We start from the raw sequence: 20,337 nt of genomic DNA, 5'->3' as shown, positions 1-20,337 counted from the left end.
AGCTTTTGAGCTTTGATTGTGCCCAAAAATCATTCCCCGACCCACATGAGCACAGTTTCTGTCCAAGCCAAAACCGAACACCAACCACACCAGCAGTCTGGGGCCTGTTTTTGTGTGTCTGTCTTATGTGTCATAAAGTTATGTACTGTCTGTGTAAACTTTCTTGTTTGTTGTGTATTTCCAGCTTGAGGACTCGTCAGCCTCCAGCTCTGAGAGTTCCTGCTCTGATGCTGATTGTGATGATGAAGATGATGACAATCCACCTGACAGTGGACCGAGTCGTCGCAGTGACAGTTTTGCCGACATCAACACCCAGCTGGATCTCGGAGACAGTTCACCTTTTGCAGATTTAGATTATTCTCAAGAGACGGGGACCTGTATGATGCAGCCAGATGATGCTTCTGGCATTCAGCAGGAGGGCGAGGCGTTGTCCAGCCCTGGTCAACCCAGCGTGGATGGAGACTCCAACCCCGGGACGCCTAAAGAAAAACCCAATATAAATTATTGTTATGTTTGCGGGAAGGGTGTTGTTAAAATTTTTCGTCATCTTTCAAAGCATGCTGCTGAAGAGCCTGAAATCGCCAAAGCTTTTGCATTACCCATAACCTCCAAGGAACGAAAAAAGTTAATCGATGAATTACGTAAAAGGGGAAACTACAAACATAATCAAGAGGTATTGAAGAACAACAGTGGAGAGTTGAAACTGAGCAGACGGCCGCAAATGGGGGAGATCAGTGCTAAAACCTGCATGCACTGTATACATTGTAAAGGCATGTATTTACGTAAGGACTTGTGGAGGCATGTGGCCAGATGTCCTTTAAGGAAAACGGCAAACTCTACAGAAGGGGGCAAAACAAAAGTCATAAGCGAGATGACTCTTGCAGAGTCCCCGTACTCCAAAAATCTTCCATCGGATGTGCAGAAGTTGCTCATAAATATGAGACCAGATGAAGTTACTTTTGCAGTTTATAACGATTTCCTTCTAATACAGCTTGCACAATATCTGTCCGAGGAGGTCGGAAATGATCCAAGTAAACATGACATCATCAGGCAGAAGCTGCGAGAAATGGGAAGACTTTTGTTGGCGCTGTATGAGAAGTCGATATTTAGCTTCGAAGATGCCACCAAACCCAAAAACTTTCCCAAAGTTGTCGAGGCTATCAAAGACGTTGCTGGTTTTGATGAAAAGACGCAGAGCTATAAAAAAACAAAACTTGTTGAGAGAATGGGATATTCACTGAAAAAAATTTGCAACATTGTCCTTAAAGGAGGTAATGGCAAAGAGCAGATGAGTGACGCAAAGACATTCATGGAACTGTACGTAAAAGAATGGTCCAAACTCATCTCAGAAACAACCCTCGCTGTGCAGAAAAGAAAAAAATTAGACAGCCCAGCTACGATACCATTCACACGTGATGTGCAGGTGTTCTATAAGTACCTGGAAACAACATCAGCCTCTGGCATGGACAGCCTGAAGAGGTATGAAAGCCCACAGGTCTACAGTTCGCTCTGCAGAGTGACACTTGCACAAGCGTCCGTCTTAAGCAAATGCGCAGGTGATGTTTCAAAAATGACACTGAGGACATTCCAGGAGAGAGACGTCTCCACCCAAGTGTTGTCCAAACACTTCATCAGGATAAATATTCAGGGCAGGAGTGGCCAAAATGTCGCTGTCTTGCTGACCTCTGAACTTGTCAGCGCGATAAAACTGCTTGTGAGCAAGAGAGAAGCCTGTGGCGTGCACAAAGACAATCCTTTCCTGTTTGCAAAGCCAGACTCTTTTCCCACGAGCTTCTTCCAAGGAGCGCATTGCATCAGAGTTTTTTCAGATCGGAGTCGCGCAAATAACCCAGAGTATCTCAGGTCAGTGGATCTTCAGAAGCACATTGCAAGAATCTTCCAGATTCTCAACCTGGAGAACGACGAGCTCAGTCACCTCGCTAAGCTGCTGGGTCATGACATCCGGACGGACAGGGACTATTATCGGCTGCCAGAGGCGGCCTTGGAACTCGCAAAGATAGCAAAACTTCTTCGGGCAACAGAAAAGGGCTCTCTGGAAAAATTCAAGGGAAACTCTCTGGATGAAATTGAGGTTGAAGGTAAGCAGCCAGTGTAATACACACGTCTGACCTGCCAGTGCTTGTTTAGCAGAGACAAAACACTTCTTAAACTACATACGAACACATACTGTGTCTTACTTTTTGTCTAACAATATCTTTTTGAGTTTTTTTTTCCAATTATAAGACATCACATATAAACAAAATAAAGACAAACCAAAAAAAAAAGAAATGGGAAAAAAACATAATTAAAGCAGAAGAGAAAACCAGGTGTAATCTTCATAATCTTCATATTAATTTTTCCCGACTGTATTGCTTTTTATTTAAGATGAATTGAATCCAGATGAGGAGCAGGTCAACCCTAAAGGCAGTGATGATGAGGAGGAGGTGGATGATGAAGAGTCAGATCCTTCACCTCAGCGGAGCGGTATGTCGTGAAGATAACTCCTTTCAGAAATCTTTTATTTGTAACATTAATACTTTTATTCATAATATCAACTGATAATGCACATTGTTTAATTGCCCCTTTCCTGATTCCCTTTTGACACATTTTAATGAAAACTAAAATAATAGAAATAATAAAAAGTGATTTTAAAGTTACACTTTGTAAATTTTTGCTACCAGGAGCCTTTTGATGAGAGTTGAGCAGCTGCTAATGTTTGCTCAGCTTGTTTCTCTGATGACCTATGATCTAGACGTCCGATGATTCTTCATCTGTTTAAATGGCTGGTAAAACAGACAAATTTAATAAGTGTATTGTAAAAATGTGGCACAAAACTGGATAAAAAGGCAATTCATTAAAGCTTCTCTCAGACAACCACAGCCATGAAACGATAAGGGTATTTCTCTGGGTTTTAATTTTGTTAAAAATGTTTTGGGTAATGGGTGGGTCACACAGGTTAAACATGTCCTCAGTCCACAGAGTTAACCAATGTTAGTACTGATTATGCTTTCATATTTTATATTTTTGGATAACATTTCCAGATGCTGCGGAAGAACAAAACAGTCAGCTGACACCTGAGGAAGACGCCCTGCAGCACATAAAGACCTGCAGAGACAAACCCTTCCTGAAGGAAAAGTCTATAGACCTTGTTAAAGGTTTTTATCTTTCAGTGTTTTTTTTAATTCAGTGCTCCATATAAACAGGTTGTTTGATTGAAATATTTTTTTTACTCTTTGGAACCTGGGTTAACGTTATTTTTCTTGAGCTGTATTTTTTGAGCTGTAAGTATTTAAATATTTGCAATCTGAGCAGATTGGTTCACTTAATGTGAAAACGCAGGGGGGTAGTAGATTTTGAAAATTAAAAACAAATTTTTAAAGGACCTAGAGAAAAATGTTTTAAAAAACCCCTCAAAAACCCCATTCTATATAGTGTGTATATATGCTATAAACTATATTTATAATTCTTAGAATTATATATTTAGAATTAGTTTACAGAATTATCATTATTTTTAAGTACCCTTTTCCATGTCCTTTCCTTTTATTTATTTTTTAAATTTTTTTTGTTTTTCTTAATTTTCTTGTCCTTTTTCTAAATTTCTTTTTGCAAATTTTTGGGTCAAGTTGCTCATTGTTTAAGTTTTTTTAAGACATCAAGCCAGGTTGATCAGGTCTCAAAGGGTTAAAGAGATACCTGTGTACAAGAACAGGACTTTGCACGAGAGCTATCAGCAGTATATTTGGTCAGTAATTGGTCGTGACATGGACTGTGTTTTTATTTTTGCAGGGAAAGGCGTGTTTACCAAAAAAGCCATTGAACCATCCGCCTTCGTCATTGAGTATCGTGGGAACATCTTTTCTCGGACAGAGACCAGGAAGAAGAAGCGTGGCGATACTCTGAACAAGTATGTGTTTGACTTCTCGTGGAATGGAACCAACTGGCGGTGAGTTATTTTTTGTTTATTTATCTTATTAAATATTTAAGGGGTGGCCTTGTTTTTAAATGGTCTGTATCGGGTTTTGTTAAAGGGAAAAATGGTTGATTCCATACAAGCTGCATGAATTTCTGTGTCAGTTTGGAAAAAAGTAGGCAAAATGTAAGATAATGCTACACAGGTCCAATTTTGCGATCCTGGTATAAGACCCTGAGAAGGTGTAAAAACATTTTAAATGCTTTATTCTCGTGTAAAAGTGAGTTATTTGAGTACAGCAGGTGTCTCTTGCCATGAAGTGATAGAACTGCAAAATGTTTTTTTGTCACCATCAGTAAGTGTGATAAAACACATATTTTACGAGTCTTTGTCATCAAAACTCTCTAATTTGCAGCATTGATGCTTCGGAAGATGACGGGACTCTCGGGAGACTCGTGAACGATGATCACGAAAGTCCCAACTGCGAAATGAAGAAAATCGTCTTTGAGGGAAAACCACACTTGTGTCTGTTTGCAGTAAAGAAAATATCCGCGGGCGAGGAGATAACTTTTAACTATGGGGACGCCTCTTACCCATGGCGCTCAAAGGTACCTTTATTTTCTGGTTTTAAATATTTGCCTTTTTTTTTTAAAGTTTTTGTCCATTATGTCATGAAAAATTCAAATATAATATTTACATTTATTGCAGACAAGTATGCTAATGTTTTTTTGTTTTTTTTTTACAGTACTGCCCTCCTCTGTTTATGACATAATATTAAAAAATTATGACTTTTCCTTCTTCTTAATATTTATAGAAATCCAACAAGGGACGGGACACATCACAGTCAGACCAGAATGATGCTGCATCTTCAGCAGAGGATGAAAGTGTGAGTGTTTAATATATTTTTCCTTATTAAACAGCAGGTAGATGTGGTGTTGGAAACTTGGCTGGAAGGACTTTACCTCTTATAATGTCGTTGGTGTCCCCTTTAAATCTGCAGCAAACATTTCATTATCTTTGAATAATTTCAGGGCTACAACTCAGGATTATTTTTTTAATTAGATAATTTTGCCAATTATTTACTTGATGAGCTGTGTGTTATTGGGTGCTCATGCTTTTTTCTGTTGCCGGTGGAGATTTTTGATGGTGAAGACAAACTTTAGAAAGTTGAAGAAAGAATCTTTGACTTTTTTAGTGGGTTTAAAAAAATCTGTTTTTTTGTTTAAAAAACAAAACAGTAAGTGTAGTGAATTTACAGGTACAAATATGACAGGAAAGGGAAGAAAATATCCAAGGACAAATGTAAAATATAACAAAAAAACAGCAGAAAATAATAAAGTGACTTGTTCATAATTGCAGGATGAGGACTTGGGAGGACCCTCCAGTTCTGAAGCGTCCTGCTGTGATGAAGACTACAAACCTCCTACGGGCAAAGACGAGGAACCCAATGATGCCTCGTCCGGCCAGCAAGAGGACGATATAGAGGACGCCTCCGATAACGTGTCCTCAGATGAAGAGTTCAAAGGCACCTCATACACCAAAAGAAATTACTGCTTTGTTTGTGGGAAAGCCCAGTCCAAAATTTCCCGTCATCTTCTGACGCATAGAAATGAAGATCCTGATATAGCTGAAGTGTTAAAACTTCGCAAAAACTCTAAAGAGCGGAAAGCGCTGCTGGAGAAGTTACGAGACAGAGGAAACTACAAACATAATCAAGAGGTTTGGCAGAAACGTAGCGGAGAACTGAAGGTGAACAGACGGTATGTAAAGGAACCCACCAACGCTAAAACATTTGCACCCTGTCTGTTCTGTAAAGGCATGTACCATCGTAAGGCGATGTGGCAGCACTTAAAAAAGTGTGACGCAAAGAAGCGCGCACAACCTTCATCGGAAAGCAAGACTAAAGTCTTAACTCTGGTTGCTGTTGCAGAGTCAACAGACCCCGAAAATATGTCATCAGAGGTGATGGAGTTATTAAACGCACTGAAGAAGGATGATATCTCATCTGAAGTCCTGAATGATGCTTTGTTATTGCAGCTGGCCCAGTATTTGTCCCACAAGAGTGAGAGAAAAAAAAAAAGAGTGGGGGATATCAAAGGGCAGCTGAGGGGGATGGGACGCCTCCTGTTAATATTAAAGAAAAAGTCCATATCTAGCTTTGAAGAGGCTATAAAACTTGAAAACTTCAGCACACTTGCAGAAGCAGTGAGAGAACTCTCTGGCTTCACCGAGGAGACAAAGTCCTGCGGCAGGTCGAGTTTAAAGATAAAATTGGGAAATACGCTGAAGAGAATCGGTGATGTTAACTTGGCCAGAGTTGTGAAGGAGGGTGCTGAGAGAGAGAGGATACATGAAGCAGAGAGGTTTATCGAGCTGTGTCGGAAAGAATGGACCAGCGCTGCTTCAGAGGTCAACACCCTGCAGACTCTACCGTTCATACATGACGTGCAGCGTTTCTATCGGTGCATGGAGCAGACAGCAACTTCTGCGGCAAAAAGTCTGGCGATGTACGCAAGCTCTCCTGTCTACTATGCACTTCTCCAAGTGACGTTTGCACAATTGACAGTGTTTAACAAAAATATGGTCGAAGTTTCTAAAGTAACGCTCAAGTCGTTCAAGGAACGGGACGAGACAGAGCTGCAGAAGGACCCAGATGAGAGCCAGTCACAGTTGGAGCAAATTCTATCAAAGGACATCGTGACGATCAACGTTATGAGCGACGGCAGAAAAAAAGTTGCCTTGACGTTGACATCTAACGTCCTCAGTGCACTAACACTGCTCGTGGACAAGAGAGAAGCTTGTGGTGTACATGAAAATAATCCCTTCTTGTTTGCAAAACCCGACGCCTCAAGTACAGGCTACCTCCAAAGAAACCGCTGCTGCTCAATTTTTACAACCCGCGCCGGTGTTAAGAACGTACAGAACCTCCGGTCTGCGTTGTTTCAAAAGCATGTTGTAAGACTTTTTCAGATTCTCGACCTCACCAAAGACGACCTTGAACAGCTAGCCAAAGTGTTGGGTCCTTCCATTAAGACGAACAGAGATTATTATCTGACGCCAGAGGCAGCGGGCAGCATTGCAAAAATCTTAGAGCTCCTAATAGCGATGGAGAAAGGGTCTCTTGAAAGATTCGAAGGGAAATCTCTGGAGGAAATTGAGATTTCAGGTATGTGTTAACACTTAAATGTCCAGTGTGTAGGATTTAGGGGGAAATAATGGCAGAAATGGAACAAAATTTTCATAACTGTTTTCGTTATTGGTCTCGTGCGCGCTGTGCATTCTGGTAGTTGTAGGTTTTCTACCTCTGTTTTTTGTGGTAATTTATCACCAATTTAAAAAGCATTAGCATTTTTCTACTGCATAGACAGCCTAATTTTATTAAAAAAACATCTTTCCTACTGTGAAATACCTCTTTAACCTTTAACGCGTAAGTGTGGTTTTTTTCTTTCACAAACAAAAATTATGTTTACCTTGAGAATTAATTCTTACACCTTTTTTATTGCTGTCTTTATATTGAGTAAAACTATGTCATCTTGTCCTTTTGATACTATAAGTGTATATATTATCTCGCTTTCCTTTGAAGGTGAATTGGAGCCAGATGTGGAGCAGGACGAACCCGAAAACAGTGATAAAGAGGAATCAGAAAGTTCTCATCTGAGCGGTATGTGTTAGACCCAAACTCTGCCACTACAAATTGATCTGTATTTTACATTATTTCAGTTTTTCTTACTGACATTTTCAGTGCCATTAAAGCTTGTAAAACAAATCAACGAAGTTTTCACTCTTCTTAATAGCTTTATTTATTTGATTAAAAGACCACTTTAAATCTACCACAAAGCAGAGAGCAGTAACCATCCTAACTAATAATTCAACCCTGGTGAACAGTGCCAGATTTTTAAAAATGTGTCAATGGATTTCAAATACAATAAACTGAACCAAATAAAGAGAAAATGTTTGACTTCTCCAGCTGAATGAAAATCTATCGATAAGTAAAAAGTGAACAAGAAAACTGATGATAATCTTCTCACAAAGCTGTAACTTAATGGTCTGTATGTCTTCTGTGCAGAAAAAGGCTCGTCTTCGGCAAAAAAGAAACTCGACAGAGTTTCTGTCCCGAAGAGAAAAAGAGGACGACCAAGGAAGCAGAAGACCGAGAACGAGCCGTCTGAGGTGAACGAAGAGAAGGACGACCAGTCAGAGGAAGAGCCTGAAAGCTGTGATGTCAAAACACCTAAGAGACGTGCGTCTCGTAAGATCGAGGACACTACAAGAATGTCTTTCAGTGATGACGATGAGGACATGAACGTGGACTTTGACATGGACATAGACACCGATGACGATGTCAGGAATGAGGAAAGTGAAAGAGAGCCACCAAAGCTCAACGATGAGAGAAATGAAGAGGTGAACGCAGAGAAAGACGACCGCTCAGAGAAATTTCCTGCGAGCTGTAGTGTCAAAAAACCTACCGAAACACTGTCTCATAAGAACGATGTCACTACAAGAATGTCTTTCAGTGATTATGACGAGGACATGAACGTGGACTTTGACATAGACATTGACACCGATGACGATGACGATGTCAGGAATGAGGAAAATGATGAAGGCAGCGACACAAATGTCTCACCGCCTTTGATGCCACATGTGAAAAAGCAAGCCAACAAACACACCAGTGAAAAGAAAATGGACATCGATGCAGAGGACCACGTGGAGACAGAAGATCAAAACAAAAAACGGGAGAAAAATAACCGGAGGGATGCAGATGGCAGGAATTCCTCTGACATCGTAAATGCAGGTAAAATAAATAAAGTGGCTCTAGAGCTGCGATTCTCGAACTTTTTACACCACAAACCAGCTCACAAAATATTAAAAATTATAAAGCTCTTCAAGTGCCAGCACCATGACTGATGTTAAAATACAGCAGCATAGACCTAACCTTCTACACTACATACAGCTCACACAGGAGGCATAGTCATCATCAGAAGATTATCACGTTGATGTGAAATTGAGCTTAGTTTGATTCCAACCAAGGCCCTTTGCTGCATGTCGACTCCTCTCTCCCCTTTTTTCACGCTTAAGCTGTCCTATTAATTAAAGGCAAAAAGGCCAAAAAATCATCTTGGAAAAAAAAATAATAATAAATTTAGCTGAGTTATGTCTAGGAGAAATAGGCCAGACAAAGAACATATCTTATTTTGAAACTTACTTTCCTTTAGAATATTATTTAAAAAATATAAATAAATGAATAATCAGCATACTGTCAGCATATTGTAAGTATTAAAGAGACGTGAAGGGAGGACATTAACTGTTTAACTGCCTGCTTTCTCGTAATGATGAATGTTACATTTTTGCTCACTTTCCTTTAAGAAAAAACTGATAGTAAAATGAAAATATTACAGGAAAGGCAAAACAAAATTACATTTCATTGATATCATAGTTTGGGTATTTTAATTTAAAATGTGGTTATAATTTATTATCATTATTATTGTTATTATGGGGATCATGAATATCTGTAAAAAATTAATTTCACTCCATTCACAGCGTGCGATCTGCATAAAGAAAACATGTTAACGCCTATATCTGCTGTTTTTTGTTTAAAATTATTTATAGAAAAGAAAAACAAACTATCAGCTGAAGTGCCCAGAATGAAAGAAGTGAAGATATTAATCACAAAACTGGACATTGTGAGTATACAATTTCAGTTAATTGCAAATTTTCTTTAATAATTTCATAAAAATCTGGTTCAAAGTATAGATTAAAACTTCGTTTTTATAGATATTTTTGGTAACTGCAGTGCTTTTCTGCTGTTCAGCAGCTGATGTGATTGTGCTCATTTTATTTTTTTAGACTGCTTTATGCAGCGAGTTAATTAATGACAAGAATATAAAACCCAGCAATACTTTATTTTCCACATTAATATAAAATGTTATACTGTGCTGAACAAGCGTCACCACTTTCTCAAGTGACTTTTGTTTTTGTTCTTTTGTCGTAGGAAAAGTTTAAGCATCCAGTCCATATTTCCCAGGTACCATCTGAGTGTAAATCTGTGAAGTCGGTGGAAGACCCGCCCCCCCAAAACACCAACCAGCATCAAACATCCTCTTCATCCACAGACACCAAAGAGAAGCCCAGAGATGCAAAGGTAGACCAACAGACTTCTGCCCGAGTAGTAATGATATGTTATAATGATATAACAGGAGTGTGCCATTTTCAATCTAGTGCAAATACTAAATATTAAAAAAAACCCAAAACTTAACAGTACATGTCAAATCTTAGGAAGAAAATGACAACAGCAGCAAAAAAGGTATTGACTGATACATTTTTATTGTGTAATCACTTCATGCAGTATCTTGAACTATTCTTGTTGTGTCTTGGTGTCACTTTGCTTTATTTGAGTGTGTATATAAAACCTACCCAACAATATAACATTGTTCAGAGAATCCACGTTCTGTCTTGTCTCTCTTGCTTCAGGAGACGCTGATGAACTGCTCCCACTGCAAGAAGAGCATGGTGAAGGGCCACACAGCTTACCAGAAGAAGGGATTCACAGACGTCTTCTGCTCCAGAGACTGCCTCTTCCAGATGTTTCCCATCAACAAACCAGTCGCCAAGACGTGTCATCACTGTCGCAAGTGAGTCTGTGACAAATGTAACTTCATCTTAAAACCGCAGTGTTGAAATTTTGAGTAATTACACGAACACTGTCAGGCTTTTCAGGTGATTTGAGAAAAGTCATATTTCGCAAAACTGCAGTGGAAGCAGATTAAATTCTTTGTAACATGGGTCAACATGTCACAGGAGTCACAGAACTCTTTTTACTGACTGGCTGCAGGTATTATCTTGCTGCAATTCACAGCTAAAACATTAACGTTAAGTCACCAACTTCTAGTTGCAGCAGTAGCAGTTTGCCCGCAGAGTCAAACGGCTGCAGCTCGGAGTAGCTACTGCAGCTTTCTGTAGGCACTGCATAGCAAGTCGCACGTCGGCACTACCTGGTGTGGTTATGGCGCTAGGCTTTTCTGCCATACTATGCAAAATGCATCGCCTCTGGTGCACCAGCGTGGAAAAATTGCCACAAACACCATAACTCCGTTGTGCTGCAAGATACAAAGAGCTTTCCCTGGTGGTCATAGGCGTAATTAGCGTTTTGTGACCTCATTTGGCGATGGTTTGACTGTAGTAGATGCTCTTTGATATGTAAAGGTCCTGCACTCCATCATTAATGCAGTAAATATATTGGGTCGTGGTTAAAATGTTTGAATGCGTTCTGTGTCCCTGTTCCTGTCAGGGCGATCTTGCAGCCTCTGGACCTCATCATGGCTGCAGTGGACATTAAGGGAACTATGAAGGACTTCTGCAGTCCAACCTGCCTTTTGTCTTTTAAGTCCATCAGTGTGTCCAACAGAACACCACAGCAGCAGTCCTGCAGCATGTGCAACAAATCCTGCAAAGTAAGAAAAAAAAAAAAAAAAAAGCAAAGCAAAAAATATCTCCAACAAAACGGTTCACTTTACTCACTATTTCTCCATCATTATCTTCTACAGACCACATACATGTGGAGCCTCAACAAGGCTGTCGTCACGTTCTGCAGCGACACCTGCTTCAAAGATTTCCGCAGGCACTCGTCCGTCTGTGAGAACTGCAGCTACACCAGCCTCAAATCACTGAAGCTGAAGCTGGAGGAGGAGACCAAAAGCATCTGCAGTCAAAATTGTCTGAGAATGTTCAAAGAGGTGACGTAATATAATTATGGTCACTTAAACCTCATATACATACTACAGTGTTCCCAGCCTTCTTATAGGGGCAGGGCTGCAAATAACAAGCATTTTCGTAAGGATTAATCTGCCCATAATAAGTTGTCATAACATTTTTTTGTTGTCAGGTACATTCAGGTTCTTTGACTTCAAACTGGAAAACTCGGACCTGACTTTGTGCACTGCAAACCCGCTGCTGACCGACATTCTGTTTTCTGTTATTTTGCAGAGAATCAGGAAGCACCAACAGTGCGCCATGTGCCAAGTTTCTCGACCAATTTCAAAAATGATTGATTGTGAAACCGAGGAGAACGTGGTGAAGCTTTTCTGCCACAGAAACTGTGTGACGTCATACAAACTCCAGCCTGCATGTGTATGGGTGCCTCAAGGTACGGGACAACAAATTTGCTTTTGCATTTTATTCTCGATCAATGTCCTTCTCTTTTCACTCCCCTCTTTCCTCCTCTTTTGTGGGAATTCAGATCAAACTTATAGGGTATGGAATTAATCTGCAGATGTTCTGGTTAAAAATAAAACCAAACTTTTTTATAGATTTCAGTTTTTGAGCTACAAAGAAGGAAAAACATTGTGGCATTTAACAGACTGTAAAGCTTGCTGTTTTTAGCCAGTTTACAGAAAACTTGCGGCCCAACAATTTCAACAATTGTGAATCACCACAACCATGAGAGCTCCTTGATGTGTGCACAGAATATTAGGCTGAGTGGTCCTTTAGTTGGTGAGATTAGCTGCGGACAGACGGATACACACACTCAACCTCAGAACCTGGCAGAGATAATAATAATGTAAAGTATGTCTTCATAGGAGAAGTTGTAATTTTTGTACATAAATAAAGTCTTGAAATGGCCTTTTACAGGCATCAAACAACAATATAATACGTATGTAGTGTATACATATATAGTAATGAGTTAGAAACCATTTATTAGATATTTATGCAGTGCTTATAAATGCTATATAATTGGGCTTTAAATGAAGTTTATGCACAGTGCCTGTATGTGTAAAAAAATTATTGATATGTGTCTAATTTCTTCCTGCAGAAGAGACAAGCTCAGATTGGTCGAAAAAGGGGGGAAGAGGCAAACAGTCGAAACAAGTACTGAATGCTGTGAGTATATTTCATACAATAATAAATACATTTCATGGTGTGGCAGTAAAAATATCAATGTCTTTATTTTTATTTCCTCTTAATATGTTTAATGTATTCACCGAACACTGAGGCAAATTCCTACTGAGTGATCAAGGTGTGACTTAAATCTGCTCCACATGAGAGCTTCATAAAGTGGACATAGTGTTTGTTTACTTGTTGTCTTTGTTATAATGTTTTAAATGAATCTAAATATTGTTGTATTTAAGTCAAGGGAAGGTGCTAATCACTGTACTGTAACTGTGCACCGTCCCACAGGTAAAGACCATGACAGACTTCACTGCTGACAGAAACGATACAGCTGCTGCATCGGACACCACACCGTTACTCATCATTGCAGATTCACATTCAAGTGTTGTCTGTTGCAACTGTGCAAAGACTCTGCAAAAAGGAGAGACGGTATACAAGCTGAAAAGCTCGCGGGAGTTTTTTTGCTCAGCCGAATGTCTCTCTGAAAGGGAACCTGACATCAAAATAGTCACAAAAACCTGCTACAACTGCCTCCAGTAAGTCCAGGATATATTTTATTTATTTATTTATTTTTGTGTCTTTATGTCACCTGTCCTGCTTTTTGTGACATGGTTTGGTTTTTGTTTCGTGTGGGCATTTGTATTAAAGAGAGAATCGATCCAAAATGTAAACACTTTTTAACAAAGTCCAACAGTTGTGACAAACAATTGTCATTTTCAAGCGAAACAACAAACATTCCTTTGTTTCAGCTTCTCTTTCGGGAGAATTTGCTGCTTTTCTTTGTTTAATGGCATTATAAACTGAAAATCTTAAGGTTTTTTTTAAAGTTTTGATAGGACAAAACAAGCAAACAGAAATCACAAAATAATCTCTAGAGTTATAGATCATAAAAATAACAATAGCTATCCCTCAGACTTTTTAATGGAAGCGTTAAATAACAGTTTCTGTTTCCGCTCCCTAAACATGCACCGTGATCTCTTGGCTTGTCGTGTTTTTTCACAACAGACTTTGTAGACAGTTGGTTTTGTTCAGGTCAAGTTTGCAAACACGATTAAATATAATTCAGGAGGCCGAAGATCTTTGAAGACATTAGATCTCTTTGTAACAACTAAACCCACAATGTACCGCTGACAGTGTTTTCCTCATCTTGCTTTCGTTCCTCTCAGGGTGATAACGAGACCTCACAACATCATCTTGGCTCCGGTGGATGATTCAGGAACTGTGAAGGAGCTGTGCAGCTCCACCTGCCTCGCTTCTGTCAACTCCAAGAGGAGCATGGCGGCCCCCAAACCCCCGCCTCCAATGGGACCTCGGTCAGAGTGCAGGATGTGCTCCAAATTTTGCAACGTAAGAAAAAATAAATCAGCTCTTAGACACTTAGACTTTTAGACATGGCATTGCTTTTAATACATTACACTGGGGATTGTGCAGTCGTAAGCTGATGGGGTTTAATAGATGAAAGACAAGTTTGGCTGAAAAGGCTTCTATGTTTTTCTTACTAGTAAATCCCATGAGAGGCCCAAAACTGGCCTTTAACTTTTCTGTCAGCACTTACTTCTCTTATGCTGTCTGTGGCAAATAAACAGTAAAGCTTTTTTCTTTTAAAAAAAAAAAAAGTTTCCGAAAACAGCAGGGCAAACATCATAGTCAAAAAACAGCAAATGGATCATCTGTTTGAGACTATTTTCAGCGATTTAAGCCATTAGAAAAAAGAGAGTATTTCCACCAGCAGTGTTAAAATAAAATAAACTCGTCCCCATGTTCATAATTACGAAACATATCACCCCTGCTGATTTTGACAGATTCTTTCATTAGTTAAAGAAATATTCAGCGCCACGTTCTTCTGTGAGAGCTTTGATTAAAACATTAATGCCAAAATACGTTATACATCCTGACTTATTGCAAGAAACCGAAATATTCAATGTAAAATCAGACATTCTGCAAAGCCATTTAGCCCGATTTTAATGATTCTTTGCTTCATAACTGCATTTTCCTGTAACTGTGACGATTTGACTATGACATTGACTTTCAAATCAAATCCCACAGTGAGTATAGTTTAATTTGGCTGTACTTGTTGGTAAGATCAATTAATTCTTTAATTCTTCTCATGGGATATTTTGAAAATATGAAGATAACGAAAACCACTAGCCTTATTCCTTGAATAACTGAAATTTCCACACCATTAATCTGCATGCTCCTTTGTCGCCCTCAGTGCAAATTTAAGGTGACCCTGGATGGCGTGCCTCATAGAATCTGCAGCGACGCCTGCTACATCACCTACCACAGGATCAACAAGCTGCCGGTGTTTATTTGTGACGTCTGCGGCTCCATCAGCCCCGACAAGCGCTTCAACCTGGGGACGGAGGAGGACTGTAAGATCATCTGCAGTGAAGAATGTCTGGTCAAATTCAAAGAGGTGAAGAAATCAAAAGTCAAAATAGCTATAAATACACTGAGCAGTATATTTGCTCAGTGGAAGTTTATTTGTTACTAATAAATTATTGCAGTTTTTGTTGCTGTGAGTTAATTTTAAGAGACATTGACAGGTGTACGCAGTAACCATTTTATAAATGTCACATCTCATTCTGCGCTGTCTTACATTGTTTCTGTTGTTGTTTTTTGATATTTTTTACAGGAAATCGACTCGCCCCTGCTGTGCCCCATGTGCCAGACGCCCCATCAGCTGTCAGACATGGTTGAAAACAAAAACGAACAGGGCAAGCTGGACTTCTTCTGTAGCAACAGGTGCATGATGGTACACAAGGCTCAGTCTTCCACCGTCGCAGGTACTGCACTGTCTCTCCTGATTTTACCACTGCCTTTTTTTTAAGTTGCTTACGTTTTTTGCACCAAATTTTCATAATAATTGTAGAATAATTTGAGCTTTGACATCTGGCTGTTTACTTTGATTAATAATAACATAAACCCCATCTGATCTGAGTTGGAGCTTTTCTGCTTATCCATTATACATTAGGCTTAATAATGTGTTTCATGGGTCTCCAGCATTGGAAAATGTGTCTTTGTATTCAGTAATTTGTTTAAAGTCTATTATCATTTCTCTCATTTTTACCACATCTTGATAGGAAAGTACGGCCCATCACCTGAAGAGAGGGACATCAATGACGTGAAGCCATCACTTAAAGAAGAGTGTGAAATAAAAGAAGTGAAGCCGTCACTCGAATCCGGTGACATCAAAGAAGTGAAGCCATTGCTGCCATATTTGGACTGTGTGAGTATTTAAATGAAAGACGCTGATTGAAAGCATGACTTGCAACTATGTCTCTGATTTGAGCAGCATGAACATGGTTTCTATCATTTCTGTCCTGAAGGGGCTGATATTCTGTGTAGCAAAAAGACTGCGATGTCTCACATTAGGAAGTAGATACGACAAATGACACCGCAGTTAAAATAATCACAGTTCTTCACGGAGTCGACTCTGTTATAAATGTTACACAGCTAATCCGTCTCTTTCTTCAATTCTCATCAAGATTAAAGAAGAGCCCATGGATGAGGGGTACAGCCTGAATTTCTCATCCTCCATTTCCACAGACGGCATCAAGGATGAACCAAAGGCGGGAGATGATGTGACCAAGGTAGGACATATGATTATTTTACAAGCAAGAATAAAACATGTATGTTATATATACATCACAATAAGGCAAATGTGTGAGGTAATATTTGCTACATTAAAAGTCCAGCATTGAAAATACTTTCCTACAGGACAGTATAAGTATGTAACTACTAATATGCTGAATTGCCCCTTTTAGAGTGTGTGTATGTATGTATGTATGTATGTATATATATATATATATATATATATATTATATTTATATTTATATTAGGATTATTAAAATCACCTGTCATTAAGTCCTAAAAACCTTATTGTGCAGCAATAAGGGAAAATTTTAATCTTTAATGTGAATCAACTTGTTGAAAAAAAACCTTTGAAATTTGTGTCTGTATCATGATTTAATAAAGAATAACAGGCGATGGCGTGAAAAATATGGTTTTAGGAGAAAAATGAAGAAGTTGATTTTTTTAATAGAAAACGTCACTTTCAGACTCAATACCAAGATATTGTTTTTCACTGAATTATATAAAATGTTAGAAGCTGACCATGTGTACTGTCTGAAAAATCATAATGAAAATATGCTAAATCTTAACTAACTGCAGTTGTCAAATAATTGCAGGGGATGTAAAAGATTAGACAGTAGTACAAAATACAAATTTTCAAGTTAAGTGCAAAGATGTTTGTCTTCTTTAGCATGGTTATCGAGTAAATTTGCATGGTTAGATTCCACTGCTTTTGAAACCGTATTTGTCATTATTCTTTATGAAGTGATCATTTCTACTGTGTAAGGATAATATCTTGAAAATGGACCCTGTTCACTCCTCTCTGCTCCGCTCTGCAATGTAATTGTCCAGCAGGTTACTAATATCTATCATCTCCCTGTTTTGTCTTTGACAGGAGGACTTGAGGATCGGTTCAGTCTTCTCTTTAACTGACTCGTCCACGTGTTCGTCTCCAGCGCCCACTCTCGCCCACATGGATTCGCCCGCATCGTGCTCCAACTGCAAACAGGTCCTGGTAGACGGGAAGACGGTTTACCAGAGGAAGGGCCACGCTGACATCTTCTGCTCCTCTCCCTGCCTTTTGAAGTTTTACCAAATGAAAAAAGTGAAGAAAACCTGCCACTTCTGCCTTCAGTGAGTCATTTAGTCGTTTAATTTGGTGATCAGTGTCGTCTTGTTCTAAACATTTTTTTTCGTCACATTCAACTATTAAGGAACTCACTTAGTTTTCTGTGTCACACAGCTTATCTCTGTCGTCCTTCTTTTTTCTCTCAGGTTGATAGGACAGCCTCAGAGCGTCCTCCAGGCCCCGGTGGATGATAAAGGGACAAAGAAGGATTTCTGCAGCCAGGCCTGCCTGTCCTCCTTCAACTACAAGAGAAGCCTGTCCACCAAAATGCCCGTCGTGCCAGTCCCATCTCAGTCACAGTGCAGCATGTGCAGCAGATACTGCATTGTAAGAGAAGAGGACAGATTCTAAGATATCAAATACATTTTACTCTTCTTTATTGTAATAATTGCATGTACAGTAGAAATATATATAAATTTAGTAAACAAATGTTCAACATTTCATCATTTTTAACAAAAATTTTAATTGGAACCTTTTTTTAAATATTGCATACAAACCTAAAAATTTCACGCACGCACAGTTGAACTCACTATATATGAATTTAAATGAGGCTGAATTGTGGTTCACACATTGTCCTTTCTTTATTCTCCTGCAGAGCAAACATGAGATCATCCAGCAGGACGTCGTCCACAAGACCTGCAGCGATCCCTGTTTTCTGCGTTTCTGCAACATGAACAACTTGTCCATCTGTGAGAACTGTCACTCCCGCTGCAACACGCCTCTCATGCTCAGGATGGAGAACGGCAGCAAAAAACTCTGCAATGCCGAGTGTTTGGCTCAATTCAAACAGGTAACAAAATCCTCAAGACATCTATCAAACATCACAGGATTTTCTTTCTTTCTTTTTGATTTTTTTTGTAAAGATACAGAACTGTGTTTAAAGGCTGGTAGCAGTGTTTAGTTTAGGTCTGTAAACGAAATAACTTTGACAGGCAGTGATAAAATAGGATTAAAAAACAAATTAAAAGGTTACGTAAGGTGTACAATTGGAAAAATAAAAATGCTTTAAGGATATAACAAAAAAAAATCCCAAACTTTCATGAACTGGCTCAGATTCCCTGAATTCAAAATGTTGAATCTGTGACTTGATGTTCTCTATGTGCTGTTTTTATTACTTTGCAGAAAATCAAAACGCCGCAGCCGTGTGCCATGTGCCGCACCCTGCATTTGCTGTCAGATATGCTTGAAAACAAAAACAGTGACGATGAGGTGGAGCTCTTCTGCACCAGCAGCTGTGTGATGGCGTCCAAGATCCAGGCTATCAGTGCATCAGGTACCGGACTGTAACGAACTCCCATAAAACCTCAGAGCCTCGTCTTCACTCTGAGTACTGGTGAAATTAGTTATTACTTCTTCCATCTGGCCAAATTTTATTTCATGAAGTCCATTTTCCTCCTCAGGTACTCCGTTGAGTTGTGACGGCTGCGGTAAGACTACGTTACCAGCCTGCCACCTCGCCATGTCAGACGCCTCCATCGGAAACTTTTGCACTTTAGCCTGTGCCATGTCTTTTAAGGTAATGCAAAACTAAACATCGTGTTTGACACAACATGCCACCACATTTCATTTTTTTTATTTCTATACATTTTAATTTGCATTTACTATTTACATTTTATAACCTCTGTAGTCCTCTCGTCTCTGTGTAAACAGCCTGCAGTGAAGTCAGAGTTTCATTTAATTTCAGTTTAATTTTTGTCCCCTGATTTCCAGTGTCAGTCGAGTCATTCATGGCTTCCCGATTACACTGAGGAGTGCAGAATTTAATGTTTTTTAGGATGTGGTTAGTGCAAATGAGACATGCAGAATAAAGGGATTTTTTGATTTGCTTTCCTAACTAAAGAGTTAATCACATTTGATGCTGTCACAAATTTGAAATTATGACAATAATTACTGGTTTTTTTTTTTACAGTTTCTGGCTGTGATACATTATGTTGTTTTAGTGATTTTATAGAGAAAATATGCCTTTGAGACCCGCAGGCGGGCCGTGATGTTTTAAAGCAGTTTAACCCTTTGAAACCTGGGGCACCATCACTTTTCTTGTGCCGCTTTGAGAAGCCTTTTACAAGTATTGAAGCCTTTGATCCCTGAGCAAATTGACGCAATTTATTTCAAAAACATGGGGAAATGGGCAATGAGCAACTTTGTAAGACATGTTTCAAATATTGCAAGAAATAAGTACAATTATAAAATTATTTTTAAAAGCTAAAAAAAAGTTTTAAGTTCTTTTTATTATTTATTTGTTACAAATTTTCAGCTAAATTTCTTTCTTTGTACTAATTTCTTGCTATTTTTTGGGGTCATTTCTTCTTTTATTGCTCATAATTGTTTTAAAAAAACTTTCTAGATGACTGGCTTTATACATCAAAATATTGCTGATAGTCTGGGTGGAGGTGTTCTGTTTTTTGGTATAATGGACAGGGATGGCAGGTTAAAAAAGGGTAAAAATGGCATCCTCCTTCAAATCCTCTACTGATCATAATTACTTAACATGGCCAGTGTAACACCAATTTACTTTGGGACCATATTGCCGAAGTGTAGTTTAATGTAAATATGGTAGTCTAAAACCTCTGCATAATTTTTGTGCTTGTGCTGCAGGAGAGTCAAAAAGACACAAATGCAAACTCATCAGGAGCTGCTGAGGAAACCCGGTTTGATTACCTCAAACCTCCAGAGAAGCTGCCCTGCGCTCAGTGCCGCCGCATCATAAAAGCTCCACCCAAAGTCATCCAGGAAAAGGTTTGTTGGGTCTCAAGTGAAAACCCGTCCGGCTGTGATGTTGTAAGATTTAGAGATGTAGGTTTGTGAACTAAAAGTGTGTGGAAAAAATCTGAACCAGCGGATC

General features: G+C 39.1%; 1 protein-coding gene across 1 annotated transcript in view; it reads left to right on the top strand.

The window, feature by feature from the left end:
* Positions 1-20,337, top strand: part of LOC121958133 (uncharacterized) — a 35,304-nt gene that overhangs the window by 2,995 nt on the left and 11,972 nt on the right. Inside the window, exons 6-33 of the mRNA XM_088090538.1 lie at positions 185-2,099; positions 2,386-2,484; positions 3,042-3,155; positions 3,787-3,943; positions 4,326-4,518; positions 4,725-4,796; positions 5,270-7,076; positions 7,494-7,571; positions 7,977-8,702; positions 9,518-9,591; positions 9,900-10,049; positions 10,379-10,539; positions 11,196-11,358; positions 11,452-11,640; positions 11,891-12,050; positions 12,717-12,784; positions 13,082-13,329; positions 13,960-14,140; positions 15,006-15,209; positions 15,429-15,579; positions 15,877-16,022; positions 16,282-16,386; positions 17,262-17,500; positions 17,642-17,822; positions 18,091-18,285; positions 18,618-18,768; positions 18,896-19,011; positions 20,091-20,231. Of these exons, the coding sequence (XP_087946664.1) occupies positions 185-2,099; positions 2,386-2,484; positions 3,042-3,155; positions 3,787-3,943; positions 4,326-4,518; positions 4,725-4,796; positions 5,270-7,076; positions 7,494-7,571; positions 7,977-8,702; positions 9,518-9,591; positions 9,900-10,049; positions 10,379-10,539; positions 11,196-11,358; positions 11,452-11,640; positions 11,891-12,050; positions 12,717-12,784; positions 13,082-13,329; positions 13,960-14,140; positions 15,006-15,209; positions 15,429-15,579; positions 15,877-16,022; positions 16,282-16,386; positions 17,262-17,500; positions 17,642-17,822; positions 18,091-18,285; positions 18,618-18,768; positions 18,896-19,011; positions 20,091-20,231 (8,184 nt within the window). The remainder of the gene's footprint in view (positions 1-184; positions 2,100-2,385; positions 2,485-3,041; positions 3,156-3,786; positions 3,944-4,325; positions 4,519-4,724; positions 4,797-5,269; positions 7,077-7,493; positions 7,572-7,976; positions 8,703-9,517; positions 9,592-9,899; positions 10,050-10,378; positions 10,540-11,195; positions 11,359-11,451; positions 11,641-11,890; positions 12,051-12,716; positions 12,785-13,081; positions 13,330-13,959; positions 14,141-15,005; positions 15,210-15,428; positions 15,580-15,876; positions 16,023-16,281; positions 16,387-17,261; positions 17,501-17,641; positions 17,823-18,090; positions 18,286-18,617; positions 18,769-18,895; positions 19,012-20,090; positions 20,232-20,337) is intronic.

Source organism: Plectropomus leopardus, chromosome 17, assembly GCF_026936395.1.
Source record: "Plectropomus leopardus strain MGB_pleo_1.0 chromosome 17, ASM2693639v1, whole genome shotgun sequence".
In the NCBI taxonomy this organism is placed as follows: domain Eukaryota; kingdom Metazoa; phylum Chordata; class Actinopteri; order Perciformes; family Serranidae; genus Plectropomus; species Plectropomus leopardus.
The sequence above is the reverse complement of the archived record's forward strand: the minus strand, read 5'-3'. Positions and strand labels throughout refer to the sequence as shown.